Source organism: Salmo salar, chromosome 01 (assembly GCF_965601325.2).
Source record: "Salmo salar chromosome 01, fSalSal1, whole genome shotgun sequence".
NCBI lineage: Eukaryota > Metazoa > Chordata > Actinopteri > Salmoniformes > Salmonidae > Salmo > Salmo salar.
In genome coordinates this window covers 181,693,642-181,709,317 of record NC_138291.1, presented here as the reverse complement: position 1 = coordinate 181,709,317, position 15,676 = coordinate 181,693,642, and the positions used below count along the sequence as shown (strand labels likewise).

Sequence of the window (15,676 nt, the reverse complement as noted above, 5' to 3'; positions counted from 1 at the left end):
CATCACACCTGTAAGCTAGTTACCACTAAAACCTCAGATACCTCTCAAGCCCATTATGCCACAGGAGAGCTTCCGTAAGTTACACACCATACCACAGCCTAGACTCCGTCCACCCCCTACATGACTCTGTCCTCTCCTGTTGAGAAACATCACACCCTCCTCTGAACCATGACACCACAGCAGAGCTCCTGACATTAGTTATCACACTACCTCGCGACGACCATGACCCAAAACGCTCACTCTATCCCCCCCCATGAAGCAGCAGAGCTCCTGTAAATTACCCACAAAACCCCTCAATCCACCATCCACCCCCCTGCTTAGTTCAGATTACCTTCTAATAACCAGACAAAATGCTATAAATCACGTAGCTGACAAGCGTGCAAAATTTGCTTCTGGGTACCAGGATTAAAACTTTCTCAATGTGACACAACTAGGGATAACGTAGTAAGATTTCACAACCCGTGACAGTAGCCAACATATTTCCCCTAAAGCAAGACACCCGCACGCTGATGAATACTCCCACTGATAATTGTGCAACGTTTCGACCCAAAAGGGTCTTCATCAGGTTTAACCCGCACGAAGCTTTGAGCCAAGTTAGTGGATGTGCATACACAGTGTTTGAAACATATCGTCCTCTTCCTCCTCCTCTTCCTCCTCCTCCTCCTCCTCCTCCTCCTCCTCTTCCTCCTCCTCCTCCTCCTCCTCCTCCTCCTCCTCCTCCTCCTCCTCCTCCTCCAGGTCTGGCTGGCCTTGGCAGCGAGGGTAACATGCTGTTCTATGCCATCCTGGGTTCAGCTGGCATGACCTGCATCACCATCCTGGTGGCCTTCTGTATCGTCCTGCAGCTGAAGAGAGCCACCGTCCAGCGACGCATGGTCCAGGCCTTCCAGAATATAGTGGTGAGTTCTGGGTCGGCCTGACTCTCTTTTTAGTGCTGCCCGTAATGTCAATACATGAACACAGAGGAGAACCCTCACGAAGCAGTTACATTGTGGAGGAGATGTTAGCTATAGAGGGCAGTATTCTATTGTGGAGGAGATGTTAATGGAGGAGGGCAGTATTCTATTGTGGAGGAGATGTTAGCTATAGAGGGCAGTATTCTATTGTGGAGGAGATGTTAGTGGAGGAGGGCAGTATTCTATTGTGGAGGAGACGTTAGCTATAGAGGGCAGTAATCTATTGTGGAGGAGATGTTAGCTATAGAGGGCAGTAATCTATTGTGGAGGAGACGTTAGCTATAGAGGGCAGTAATCTATTGTGGAGGAGACGTTAGCTATAGAGGGCAGTAATCTATTGTGGAGGAGACGTTAGCTATAGAGGGCAGTAATCTATTGTGGAGGAGACGTTAGCTATAGAGGGCAGTAATCTATTGTGGAGGAGACGTTAGCTATAGAGGGCAGTAATCTATTGTGGAGGAGATGTTAGCTATAGAGGGCAGTAATCTATTGTGGAGGAGATGTTAGCTATAGAGGGCCGTATTCTATTGTGGAGGAGATGTTAGCTATAGAGGGCAGTAATCTATTGTGGAGGAGATGTTAGCTATAGAGGGCAGTAATCTATTGTGGAGGAGATGTTAGCTATAGAGGGCAGTATTCTATTGTGGAGGAGACGTTAGCTATAGAGGGCAGTAATCTATTGTGGAGGAGATGTTAGCTATAGAGGGCAGTAATCTATTGTGGAGGAGACGTTAGCTATAGAGGGCAGTAATCTATTGTGGAGGAGACGTTAGCTATAGAGGGCAGTATTCTACTGTGGAAGAGATGTTAGCTGTAGAGGGCAGTATTCTATGCTACATCTGTATTGCTTCAATACACTTTCCAAACACAGATATATGGATGAGCGCAACAGTTCTAGAACAATTTATGATTTTCTTTTCCATTTGTAGAGAGAGGAGCCAGTGGTCCAGTTCAGTTCTGGTTCTCTCAACCTGCCCAGCAGGAAACATAAGAACCCAGAGCAGTCCGTGGCCTACCCCACCCTGGAGTGGAGCGACATCAAGTTCCAGGACATCATCGGAGAGGGAAACTTTGGCCAGGTGATCAAAGCTCGCATCAAGAAGGACGGGTTGAGGATGGACGCTGCTATTAAACGAATGAAAGGTGCTCCTTGAATTAATAAATGGATGAATGAATGAATGAATAGATTGAATGTCTCAGTAGATAGATTGAATGTCTCACTATCTCATTATATTTAACAGAGTATGCCTCTAAAGACGACCACAGGGACTTTGCAGGGGAGCTGGAGGTCCTGTGTAAACTGGGCCATCACCCCAATATCATCAACCTACTGGGAGCCTGTGAACACAGAGGTAATATAACATCTACCTACTGGGAGCCTGTGAACACAGAGGTAATATAACATCATCAACCTACTGGGAGCCTGTGAACACAGAGGTAATATAACATCTACCTACTGGGAGCCTGTGAACACAGAGGTAATATAACATCTACCTACTGGGAGCCTGTGAACACAGAGGTAATATAACAACAAACCAAAGTGTTCTTGTATACTGAAATATAAATATGGGGGGTGGGGGGGACAATGCAATGAAGACAGAGAGAAGTATCTGTACCTGGTCATAGAGTACTATGAACTGATTCTATTACCTGGTCATAGAGTACTATGAACTGATTCTATTACCTGGTCATAGAGTACTATGAACTGATTCTATTACCTGGTCATAGAGTACTATGAACTGATTCTATTACCTGGTCATAGAGTACTATGAACTGATTCTATTACCTGGTCATAGAGTACTATGAACTGATTCTATTACCTGGTCATAGAGTACTATGAACTGATTCTATTACCTGGTCATAGAGTACTATGAACTGATTCTATTACCAGGTCATAGAGTACTATGAACTGATTCTATTACCTGGTCATAGAGTACTATGAACTGATTCTATTACCTGGTCATAGAGTACTATGAACTGATTCTATTACCTGGTCATAGAGTACTATGAACTGATTCTATTACCTGGTCATAGAGTACTATGAACTGATTCTATTACCTGGTCATAGAGTACTATGAACTGATTCTATTACCTGGTCATAGAGTACTATGAACTGATTCTATTACCTGGTCATAGAGTACTATGAACTGATTCTATTACCTGGTCATAGAGTACTATGAACTGATTCTATTACCTGGTCATAGAGTACTATGAACTGATTCTATTACCTGGTCATAGAGTACTATGAACTGATTCTATTACCTGGTCATAGAGTACTATGAAGTGATTCTATTACCTGGTCATAGAGTACTATGAAGTGATTCTATTACCTGGTCATAGAGTACTATGAACTGATTCTATTACCTGGTCATAGAGTACTATGAACTGATTCTATTACCTGGTCATAGAGTACTATGAACTGATTCTATTACCTGGTCATAGAGTACTATGAACTGATTCTATTACCTGGTCATAGAGTACTATGAACTGATTCTATTACCTGGTCATAGAGTACTATGAAGTGATTCTATTACCTGGTCATAGAGTACTATGAAGTGATTCTATTACCTGGTCATAGAGTACTATGAAGTGATTCTATTACCTGGTCATAGAGTACTATGAAGTGATTCTATTACCTGGTCATAGAGTACTATGAACTGATTCTATTACCTGGTCATAGAGTACTATGAAGTGATTCTATTACCTGGTCATAGAGTACTATGAACTGATTCTATTACCTGGTCATAGAGTACTATGAACTGATTCTATTACCTGGTCATAGAGTACTATGAACTGATTCTATTACCTGGTCATAGAGTACTATGAAGTGATTCTATTACCTGGTCATAGAGTACTATGAAGTGATTCTATTACCTGGTCATAGAGTACTATGAACTGATTCTATTACCTGGTCATAGAGTACTATGAACTGATTCTATTACCTGGTCATAGAGTACTATGAAGTGATTCTATTACCTGGTCATAGAGTACTATGAAGTGATTTTATTACCTGGTCATAGAGTACTATGAACTGATTCTATTACCTGGTCATAGAGTACTATGAACTGATTCTATTACCTGGTCATAGAGTACTATGAACTGATTCTATTACCTGGTCATAGAGTACTATGAACTGATTCTATTACCTGGTCATAGAGTACTATGAACTGATTCTATTACCTGGTCATAGAGTACTATGAACTGATTCTATTACATGGTCATAGAGTACTATGAACTGATTCCATCGTTAATCCTGTTTTCTGTTACAGGCTATCTGTACTTGGCCATAGAGTTCGCCCCTCACGGCAACCTGTTGGACTTCCTGAGGAAGAGCAGAGTGTTGGAGACTGACCCGGCCTTCGCTATCGCTAACAGCACCGCCTCCACCCTCACCTCTCAACAGCTGCTCCACTTTGCTGCAGACGTGGCCCGAGGCATGGACTACCTGGCTCAGAAACAGGTCAGTACCGAAGACGTGGCCCGGGGCATGGACTACCTGGCTCAGAAACAGGTCAGTACCGAAGACGTGGCCCGGGGCATGGACTACCTGGCTCAGAAACAGGTCAGTACCGAAGACGTGGCCCGGGGCATGGACTACCTGGCTTAGAAACAGGTCAGTACCGAAGACGTGGCCCGGGGCATGGACTACCTGGCTCAGAAACAGGTCAGTACCGAAGACGTGGCCCGGGACATGGACTACCTGGCTCAGAAACAGGTCAGTACCGAAGACGTGGCCCGGGGCATGGACTACCTGGCTCAGAAACAGGTCAGTACCGAAGACGTGGCCCGGGGCATGGACTACCTGGCTCAGAAACAGGTCAGTACCGAAGACGTGGCCCGGGGCATGGACTACCTGGCTCAGAAGCAGGTCAGTACCGAAGACGTGGCCCGGGGCATGGACTACCTGGCTCAGAAACAGGTCAGTACCGAAGACGTGGCCCGGGGCATGGACTACCTGGCTCAGAAACAGGTCAGTACCGAAGACGTGGCCCGGGGCATGGACTACCTGGCTCAGAAACAGGTCAGTACCGAAGACGTGGCCCGAGGCATGGACTACCTGGCTCAGAAACAGGTCAGTACCGAAGACGTGGCCCGGGGCATGGACTACCTGGCTCAGAAACAGGTCAGTACCGAAGACGTGGCCCGGGGCATGGACTACCTGGCTCAGAAACAGGTCAGTACTGAAGACGTGGCCCGGGGCATGGACTACCTGGCTCAGAAACAGGTCAGTACCGAAGACGTGGCCCGGGGCATGGACTACCTGGCTCAGAAACAGGTCAGTACCGAAGACGTGGCCCGGGGCATGGACTACCTGGCTCAGAAACAGGTCAGTACTGAAGACGTGGCCCGGGGCATGGACTACCTGGCTCAGAAACAGGTCAGTACTGAAGACGTGGCCCGGGGCATGGACTACCTGGCTCAGAAACAGGTCAGTACCGAAGACGTGGCCCGGGGCATGGACTACCTGGCTCAGAAACAGGTCAGTACCGAAGACGTGGCCCGGGGCATGGACTACCTGGCTCAGAAACAGGTCAGTACCGAAGACGTGGCCCGGGGCATGGACTACCTGGCTCAGAAACAGGTCAGTACCGAAGACGTGGCCCGGGGCATGGACTACCTGGCTCAGAAACAGGTCAGTACCGAAGACGTGGCCCGGGGCATGGACTACCTGGCTCAGAAACAGGTCAGTACCGAAGACGTGGCCCGGGGCATGGACTACCTGGCTCAGAAACAGGTCAGTACAAGGCATCGTTACCTGTCACTCCACAAAAGCCACGTTTTTTTTTGCAAAGCAAGGAAAACATTTAATTCTAGATCTCAAAGGAGGTGACTTCACTGACTGAATGCTACTAGTGAGCACCGATAAGTAGCTAGCCATTTCACATCGGCTGGACTCTCTTGCCAACTTCTGTCACTTATTGTGACTTGGTGTGGTACCAGGCTAGGTCAGTATCTCTCTGTGGTACCAGGCTAGGTCAGTGTGGTTTTGTGGTACCAGGCTAGGTCAGTGTGGTTCTGTGGTACCAGGCTAGGTCAGTGCCTCTCTGTGGTACCAGGCTAGGTCAGTGTCTGTCTATGGTACCAGGCTAGGTCAGTGCCTCTCTGTGGTACCAGGCTAGGTCAGTGTCTCTATGTGGTACCAGGCTAGGTCAGTGTGGTTCTGTGGTACCAGGCTAGGTCAGTGCCTCTCTGTGGTACCAGGCTAGGTCAGTGCCTCTCTGTGGTACCAGACTAGGTCAGTGTCTCTCTGTGGTACCAAGCTAGGTCAGTGTCTCTCTGTGGTACCAAGCTAGGTCAGTGTAGTTCTGTGGTACCAGACTAGGTCAGTATCTCTCTGTGGTACCAGGCTAGGTCAGTGTCTCTCTGTGGTACCAGGCTAGGTCAGTGTCTCTCTGTGGTACCAGGCTAGGTCAGTGTGGTTCTGTGGTACCAGGCTAGGTCAGTGCCTCTCTGTGGTACCAGGCTAGGTCAGTGCCTCTCTGTGGTACCAGACTAGGTCAGTGTCTCTCTGTGGTACCAGGCTAGGTCAGTGTGGTTCTGTGGTACCATGCTAGGTCAGTGCCTCTCTGTGGTACCAGGCTAGGTCAGTGTCTCTCTGTGGTACCAGGCTAGGTCAGTGCCTCTCTGTGGTACCAGGCTAGGTCAGTGCCTCTCTGTGGTACCAGGCTAGGTCAGTGCCTCTCTGTGGTACCAGGCTAGGTCAGTGTGGTTCTGTGGTACCAGGCTAGGTCAGTGTCTCTCTGTGGTACCAGGCTAGGTCAGTGCCTCTCTGTGGTACCAGGCTAGGTCAGTGTGGTTCTGTGGTACCAAGCTAGGTCAGTGTCTCTCTGTGGTACCAGGCTAGGTCAGTGTGGTTCTGTGGTACCAGGCTAGGTCAGTGTCTCTCTATGGTACCAGGCTAGGTCAGTGTGGTTCTGTGGTACCAGGCTAGGTCAGTGCCTCTCTGTGGTACCAGGCTAGGTCAGTGTGGTTCTGTGGTACCAGGCTAGGTCAGTGTCTCTCTGTGGTACCAGGCTAGGTCAGTGTCTCTCTGTGGTACCAGGCTAGGTCAGTGTGGTTCTGTGGTACAAGGCTAGGTCAGTGTCTCTCTGTGGTACCAGGCTAGGTCAGTGTGGTTCTGTGGTACCAGGCTAGGTCAGTGCCTCTCTGTGGTACCAGACTAGGTCAGTGCCTCTCTGTGGTACCAGGCTAGGTCAGTGTGGTTCTGTGGTACCAGGCTAGGTCAGTGCCTCTCTGTGGTACCAGGCTAGGTCAGTGTCTCTCTGTGGTACCAGGCTAGGTCAGTGTCTGTCTGTGGTACCAGGCTAGGTCAGTGCCTCTCTGTGGTACCAGGCTAGGTCAGTGTCTCTCTGTGGTACCAGGCTAGGTCAGTGCCTCTCTGTGGTACCAGGCTAGGTCAGTGTCTCTCTGTGGTACCAGGCTAGGTCAGTGCCTCTCTGTGGTACCAGGCTAGGTCAGTGTCTCTCTGTGGTACCAGGCTAGGTCAGTGCCTCTCTGTGGTACCAGGCTAGGTCAGTGCCTCTCTGTGGTACCAGGCTAGGTCAGTGCCTCTCTGTGGTACCAGGCAAGGTCAGTGTCTCTCTGTGGTACCAGGCTAGGTCAGTGCCTCTCTGTGGTACCAGGCTAGGTCAGTGTCTCTCTGTGGTACCAAGCTAGGTTAGTGTGGTTCAGACCCCAGAGACAGGAGTGTTTCTCTGTGGTTCAGACCCCAGAGTGCGTGCTTTTAGTCATCACATCCCAAAAGGGTATTGCACAGAGGATTTATTTGTGTGAGTTGTATAATCTGACCAGATCTTTTGTCAATTCTAGTTCATCCACAGAGACCTGGCAGCCAGAAACATCCTGGTGGGAGACAACTTTGTGGCCAAGATAGCCGACTTTGGCCTCTCCAGAGGGCAAGAGGTCTACGTGAAGAAGACTATGGTAAGAGTCTCCGAAGCTGACAAACTTAATGTCATCGTGAATCACCAAGGTGTCACCTAGCCTAGCTTCCAGTTGGGGAGGGGGACACGCCAAGGCTGCCCACTACCCCCACTCTGATTTACCTCGGTGGTGAAACGTTGTTATTCACAAAGACATCTTGACTGTTTGTGTTGAGAAAGACGTGTCTTTACTCTGTGGATTGAGACAGACATGTCTTTACTGTGTGTGTTGAGACAGACATGTCTTTGCTGTGTGTGTTGAGACAGACATGTCTCTTTACTGTGTGGATTGAGAAAGACATGTCTTTGCTGTGTGTGTTGAGACAGACATGTCTTTGCTGTGTGTGAGGACAGACACGTCTTTACTGTGTGTATTGAGAAAGACATGTCTTTACTGTGTGTGAGGACAGACATGTCTTTGCTGTGTGTCAAACAGGGACGGTTACCTGTCAGGTGGATGGCCATAGAATCACTGACCTACAGTGTCTACACCACCAACAGTGACGTGTGAGTACTGCATCCTACCACTGAGTGTGAGTACTGCATCCTACCACTGAGTGTGAGTACTGCATCCTACCGCTGAGTGTGAGTACTGCATCCTACCACTGAGTGTGAGTACTGCATCCTACCACTGAGTGTGAGTACTGCATCCTACCACTGACATGTGAGTACAGTATCCTACCGCTGAGTGTGAGTACTGCATCCTACCGCTGAGTGTGAGTACTGCATCCTACCGCTGAGTGTGAGTACTGCATCCTACCACTAAGTGTGAGTACTGCATCCTACCAATGAGTGTGAGTACTGCATCCTACCACTGACAGTGACGTGTGAGTACTGTATCCTACCACTGACGTGTGAGTACTGCATCCTACCGCTGAGTGTGAGTACTGCATCCTACCACTGACGTGTGAGTACTGCATCCTACCGCTGAGTGTGAGTACTGCATCCTACCACTGACGTGTGAGTACTGCATCCTACCGCTGAGTGTGAGTACTGCATCCTACCGCTAAGTGTGAGTACTGCATCCTACCACTGAGTGTGAGTACTGCATCCTACCACTGTGTGTGAGTACTGCATCCTACCACTGAGTGTGAGTACTGCATCCTACCACTGAGTGTGAGTACTGCATCCTACCACTGAGTGTGAGTACTGCATCCTACCGCTGAGTGTGAGTACTGCATCCTACCACTGAGTGTGAGTACTGCATCCTACCACTGAGCGTGAGTACTGCATCCTACCACTGAGCGTGAGTACTGCATCTTAACACTAAGTGTGAGTACTGCATCCTACCACTAAGTGTGAGTACTGCATCCTACCACTGAGTGTGAGTACTGCATCCTACCACTAAGTGTGAGTACTGCGTCCTACCACTAAGTGTGAGTACTGCGTCCTACCAATGAGTGTGAGTACTGCATCCTACCACTAAGTGTGAGTACTGCATCCTACCAATGAGTGTGAGTACTGCATCCTACCAATGAGTGTGAGTACTGCATTCTACCACTGAGTGTGAGTACTGCATCCTACCACTGAGTGTGAGTACTGCATCCTACCACTGAGTGTGAGTACTGCATCCTACCACTGAGTGTGAGTACTGCATCCTACCACTGAGTGTGAGTACTGCATCCTACCACTAAGTGTGAGTACTGCATCCTACCACTAAGTGTGAGTACTGCATCCTACCAATGAGTGTGAGTACTGCATCCTACCACTAAGTGTGAGTACTGCATCCTACCAATGAGTGTGAGTACTGCATCCTACCACTGCGTGTGAGTACTGCATCCTACCGCTGACAGTGGAAGTTGCAGACTGAACGTGTGTCAGATACACATATATGAACTATTGATTTGAAAATGTATTGTCTGTCTCTCTTTATCCCCAGATGGTCGTATGGTGTACTTCTCTGGGAGATAGTGAGCTTAGGTTTGTATCCAGTGTGGTGAATTATATATAGACACTGTACTGTTTGGAGTGAAGTGGAGTCTGATGCAGAAATAGAACGACTAGAATGGGAAACCTAGTCAGTAATTCCATTACTATGGAGTCTCATAGTCCTGTTCTGTGTAAATAACAGTGTGTGTGTATCAGGAGGTAATCTGTACTGTGTGTGTGTGTGTGTGTGTGTGTGTGTGTGTGTGTGTGTGTGTGTGTGTGTGTGTGTGTGTGTGTGTGTGTGTGTGTGTGTCTCTCTCTCTCAGGTGGAACTCCGTACTGTGGGATGACCTGTGCTGAGCTGTATGAAAAACTCCCTCAGAGCTACCGGCTGGAGAAGCCACTCAACTGTGACGACGAGGTGTAAGTACCCACAAGACAGAGCAGAGATCACAGGAATATGGACATACATGATTAGTAAAAACAACTACATTTATAAAATCAAGAGTTTCCAGATGAATCCCCATATAGTAGAGATGTAAAATATACCATCATTGTCCTGTGTTGCGTCCAGGTATGACCTGATGGGGCAGTGCTGGAGGGAAAAGCCTTACAAGAGACCCTCATTCCAACAGATACTGGTCTCCCTCAACAGGATGCTCGAGGAGAGGAAGGTAAATCAAACACACATTTTCTTCAGGAAATATTTAAAAAAATTGAGTTTCATTCTTTCTTTAGAATTATTCACACATGTTCATATTATTTACACTAAAGGTCCGTAGTAAGATGAACTGAATGTTTTCTAATCTTTCAATGAAAACAACGTTCTAAAATAAAAATGGTATTGTTTTTCTTTTTTTAAATAATTAGTTAATATAGTAATTAACATGATTTCTCTGTGTGTCCTTTATAGACGTATGTCAACACCACTCTGTATGAGAAGTTTACCTACGCTGGCATCGACTGCTCCGCTGAAGAAGCTGGATGACACTAATTCCACCATCACGTTGTACACAAATCATAAAGCTACATGGTTTAAACAGTCCTCCGTCCATCCATCCATCCGTCCTCCATCCATCCATCCGTCCTCCGTCCATCCATCCATCCATCTATCCATCCATCCATCCATTCATCATCCATCCATCCATCCATCATCCATCCGTCCATCCATCCATCCATCCATCCATCCATTCATCCATTCATCATCCATCCATCCATTCATCTATCCATTCATCCATCCATCCATTCATCCATTCATCATCCATCCATTCATCATCCATCCATCCATCATTCCTCATCCATCCATCCGTCCTCCATCCATCTATCCATCATCCATCCATCCATCATCCATCCCTCATCCATCCATCATCCACCCATCCATCATCCATCCATCCATCATCCATCCATCCACCATCCATCCACCCATTCATCATCCATCCATCCATCCCTCCCTCCCTCCATCCATCCATCATCCATCCATCCACCATCCATTCATCATCCATCCATCCATCCATCATCCCTCCCTCCCTCCCTCCATCCAGCCACCATCCATCCATCCACCCACCCATCCATCCCTCATCCATCCATCATCCCTCCCTCCCTCCATCCATCCACCATCCATCCACCCATCCATCATCCATCCATCCCTCATCCATCCATCATCCATCCATCCATCCATCCATCATCCATCCATCCATCCACCATCCATCCATCCATCCATCCATCCACGAGGGTTTAAGGACTGCTATTTTGCACATATTGTGTATTCCAAGTTATGTGCTAACATCGTACAATCATAAACCGACCGGCAAGACTTTGGTCTTCGTGTAAACCTGCGTTATTGTTGATGATTTTTATGTTGTGATGACTGTCCATGGGTGCGTTCCCAAGGGCACACTATTCTCTATGGGGTCCTGGTCAAAAGTAGTGCACTATGTAGGGAATAGGGTGCAATAGATCCTGGTCAAAAGTAGTACACTATGTAGGGAATAGGGTGCCATATACCCTGGTCAAAAGTAGTGCACTATGTAGGGAATAGGGTGCCATAGACCCTGGTCAAAAGTAGTGCACTATGGCACCCTATTCCCTACAGAGTGCACTACTTTTGACCAGGGTCTATGTAGGGAATAGGGTGCCATAGACCCTGGTCAAAAGTAGTGCCCTTGGCACCCTATTCCCTACAGAGTGCACTACTTTTGACCAGGGTCTATGTAGGGAATAGGGTGCCATAGACCCTGGTCAAAAGTAGTGCACTATGTAGGGAATAGGGTGCCATTTGAGACGCAATCCTATGATAGTCATTGGCTGACCTGTAACAACACTGCACCTGTTGTCCTTATAAAGGCAGTGGAATCAGATGTTACAGACCTGTCAGCCAACAGTGACGTCACATGTATTGTAAGTATCTTTCACAAACTGAGGCCTAGATTCGCTCGGATTCATGGCGCTAACCGGTGGTAGCTGAACACCTGCGTTGGAGCCTTATAAATCAGCGAGCAGCAGAAACCACACCAGGTCCCGACTCGCTTTAGAAATTCAGATAGAGAAGTCTATGTAGAAATGAAATGAAATGAAATAATGATGATTTCAGCCTAATCGAGGTGTAAATTACATCTCACATTCCAGTGTTTCGAACGTGTAAACAAGGCTGCATGGGATTTATCTTAATGCGACTCCGTGCAGCCAATGGCAATGTCCACTGTAGGTACAATGCCCGGGAGCTATTTGTAGATTTAACAGCTCTAACGCCAAAAACAACCACTATGCTGGTGTCGTCCAGCGACGATCTAGTGCCTCAAACCACTACATACACAACTGTATCCTTAAAACAAAATAAAACCTTTTGTGATTAAATACTTATCTGTGATGTTTGATTATTGATACTTTTGACTAATGATATGAATACCTTTTAATTCTGAGGATCTAAGCACGTTTGTTCTCGTTTAAACAGCGTATGGGCCTGATACCAGCTAGTGGTATAGTATTGAAGCCGTTTACAAAGCCTTGAGCCATGTACAACCAACCTAAAGCATGTGGGTCATTCTACCAATGCGGTGTCTTTTGAAAAGTGTATCCTGGTAAAACAAACATGTTTAATTTCATCTAATTATAACATTCTGTCATAGAGGGCACATGTTCAACTTCATTAAAAAAAAAAACCTCAAGAGGTTAAATACAATAATAAAAATACAATAATAAAAATACAATAATAAGTGCCTATCAAGTGCCAAATACAGTAACAGGGTTGACCGTAACAGGGATGACTGTAACAGGGTTGACCGTAACAGGGATGACTATAACAGGGATGACAGTAACAGGGATGACTGTAACAGGGATGACTGTAACAGGGATGACAGTAACAGGGATGACTGTAACAGGGTTGACAGTAACAGGGTTGACCGTGACAGGGATGACCGTAACAGGGTTGACAGTAACAGGGTTGACAGTAACAGGGTTGACCGTGACAGGGATGACTGTAACAGGGTTGACAGTAACAGGGTTGACCGTGACAGGGATGACTGTTACAGGGATGACCGTAACAGGGATGACTGTAACAGGGTTGACCGTAACAGGTATGACTGTAACAGGGATGACTGTAACAGGGATGACTGTAACAGGGTTGACCGTAACAGGGTTGACAGTAACAGGGATGACTGTAACAGGGATGACTGTAACAGGGTTGATCGTAACAGGGTTGACAGTAACTGGGATGACAGTAACTGGGATGACCGTAACAGGGATGACCGTAACAGGGATGACCGTAACAGGGATGACCGTTACAGGGATGACCGTAACAGGGATGACCGTTACAGGGTTGACAGTAACAGGGTTGACAGTAACAGGGTTGACAGTAACAGTGTTGCCAATTTCATCTTAAATCAGTCATAATGCCCTTGTAACATGGGGAATGGAAGCTTGTTGTGGGGCAATGGAGCAACTGATTGCAAGCTTCAAGTGTTTCTAGAATGTGTATCTATGGGTAACAGGGTTAACATGTTACGCACAAGCAGAAAGACTAGAATCAGCTCACCTGCTTTTACACAATGATTTGACTGTTAGATGTTCAATGTTTCTTTCGAATTTATTATATATTTTTTTAATCATAGTTTCACCGTATCAATACGAGAGTTCAGTTCACGTAACAATCATCACACTGTTTTCAGAAATGACTTTTTTCAAAGAGACAAAAATGAGTAGGGCTTTACCAATGATGATGAAAACATGGAAACATTTTTGGGGTAAGTGGGTTAAATTCTACCAAGAAGTCAGAGGGGGCACGGAGGGATGTGTCAAAATGCTGAATTTGCAAGTCTTTATTTATAATAAAAAATTCGATTTAGTGAATTCTCCATGTGGTCTGAAGTAAAGGGCAGTTCATTTAATATATCAGGCTTTTAAAATGAAATATTTTTACTTAAAATATATTACAATATGGCATTTAGCAGACTCTTTCATCAAAAGCGACTTAGTCATGCATTCACACATTTTACATATGGGTGGTCCCAGGAATCAAACCCACTAACCTGGCATTGCTCTACCAACTGGTAGATATGGTATATATATATAATATATAATACCTCCCTCTGCTGGTCAGGACGTGACAACATATGGGTGGTCCCAGGAATCAAACCCACTAACCTGGCGTTGCTCTACCAACTGGTAGATATGGTATATATATATAATATATAATACCTCCCTCTGCTGGTCAGGACGTGACAACATATGGGTGGTCCCAGGAATCAAACCCACTAACCTGGCATTGCTCTACCAACTGAGCTACAGAGGACCATATCAAAGTGATGCCACTCGTTTGGTGGAACGTCCCATACCCAGCTGGGTTAGTTCAGGCGAGTCTAGAGTAACAGTGACTCAGGGTTGGCTAATAAAAGCCCAGTCTATATCTAGCTGTCCTAGAGTCTCCTGGCTGTCCTAGAGTCTCCTGGCTGTCCTAGAGTCTCCTGGCTGTCCTAGACTCTCCTGGCTGTCCTAGAGTCTCCTGGCTGTCCTAGAGTCTCCTGGCTGTCCTAGAGTCTCCTGGCTGTCCTAGAGTCTCCTGGCTGTCCTAAAGTCTCCTAGCTGTCCTAGAGTCTCCTGGCTGTCCTAGAGTCTCCTGGCTGTCCTAGAGTCTCCTGGCTGTCCTAGACTCTCCTGGCTGTCCTAGAGTCTCCTGGCTGTCCTAGAGTCTCCGGGCTGTCCTAGAGTCTCCTGGCTGTCCTAGAGTCTCCTGGCTGTCCTAGAGTCTCCTGGCTGTCCTAAAGTCTCCTAGCTGTCCTAGAGTCTCCTGGCTGTCCTAGAGTCTCCTGGCTGTCCTAGAGTCTCCTGGCTGTCCTAGAGTCTCCGGGCTGTCCTAGAGTCTCATCGCTGGCCTAGACTCTCCGGGCTGTCCTACAGTCTCCTGGCTGTCCTAGAGTCTCCTGGCTGTCCTAGACTCTCCTGGCTGTCCTAGAGTCTCCTGGCTGTCCTAGACTCTCCTGGCTGTCCTAGTGTCTCATGGCTGTCCTAGACTCTCCTGGCTGTCCTAGTGTCTCCTGGCTGTCCTAGACTCTCCTGGCTGTCCTAGAGTCTCCCGGCTGTCCTAGAGTCTCCTGGCTGTCCTAGAGTCTCCTGGCTGTCCTAGAGTCTCATGGCTGTCCTAGACTCTCCGGGCTGTCCTAGACTCTCCTGGCTGTCCTAGAGTCTCCGGGCTGTCCTAGACTCTCCTGGCTGTCCTAGTGTCTCATAGCTGTCCCAGAGTCTCCTGGCTGTCCTAGAGTCTCCTGGCTGTCCTAGAGTCTCCTGGCTGTCCTAGAGTCTCCTGGCTGTCCTAGAGTCTCCTGGCTGTCCTAGAGTCTCCTGGCTGTCCTAGAGTCTCCTGGCTGTCCTAGAGTCTCCTGGCTGTCCTAGACTCTCCTGGCTGTCCTAGAGTCTCCTGGCTGTCCTAGAGTCTCC

General features: G+C 47.4%; 1 protein-coding gene across 1 annotated transcript in view; it reads left to right on the top strand.

Moving 5' to 3' along the window:
* The window catches only part of LOC106572677 (angiopoietin-1 receptor), a 96,955-nt gene extending 84,352 nt beyond the window's left edge, over nt 1–12,603 (top strand). The window contains exons 18-27 of the mRNA XM_082957020.1: nt 739–899; nt 1,886–2,099; nt 2,198–2,308; nt 4,226–4,416; nt 7,767–7,880; nt 8,316–8,386; nt 9,759–9,799; nt 10,075–10,171; nt 10,323–10,422; nt 10,662–12,603. Of these exons, the coding sequence (XP_082813146.1) occupies nt 739–899; nt 1,886–2,099; nt 2,198–2,308; nt 4,226–4,416; nt 7,767–7,880; nt 8,316–8,386; nt 9,759–9,799; nt 10,075–10,171; nt 10,323–10,422; nt 10,662–10,736 (1,175 nt within the window). The 3' untranslated portion in view covers nt 10,737–12,603. The remainder of the gene's footprint in view (nt 1–738; nt 900–1,885; nt 2,100–2,197; nt 2,309–4,225; nt 4,417–7,766; nt 7,881–8,315; nt 8,387–9,758; nt 9,800–10,074; nt 10,172–10,322; nt 10,423–10,661) is intronic.
* Nucleotides 12,604–15,676: the final 3,073 nt, after the last annotated feature.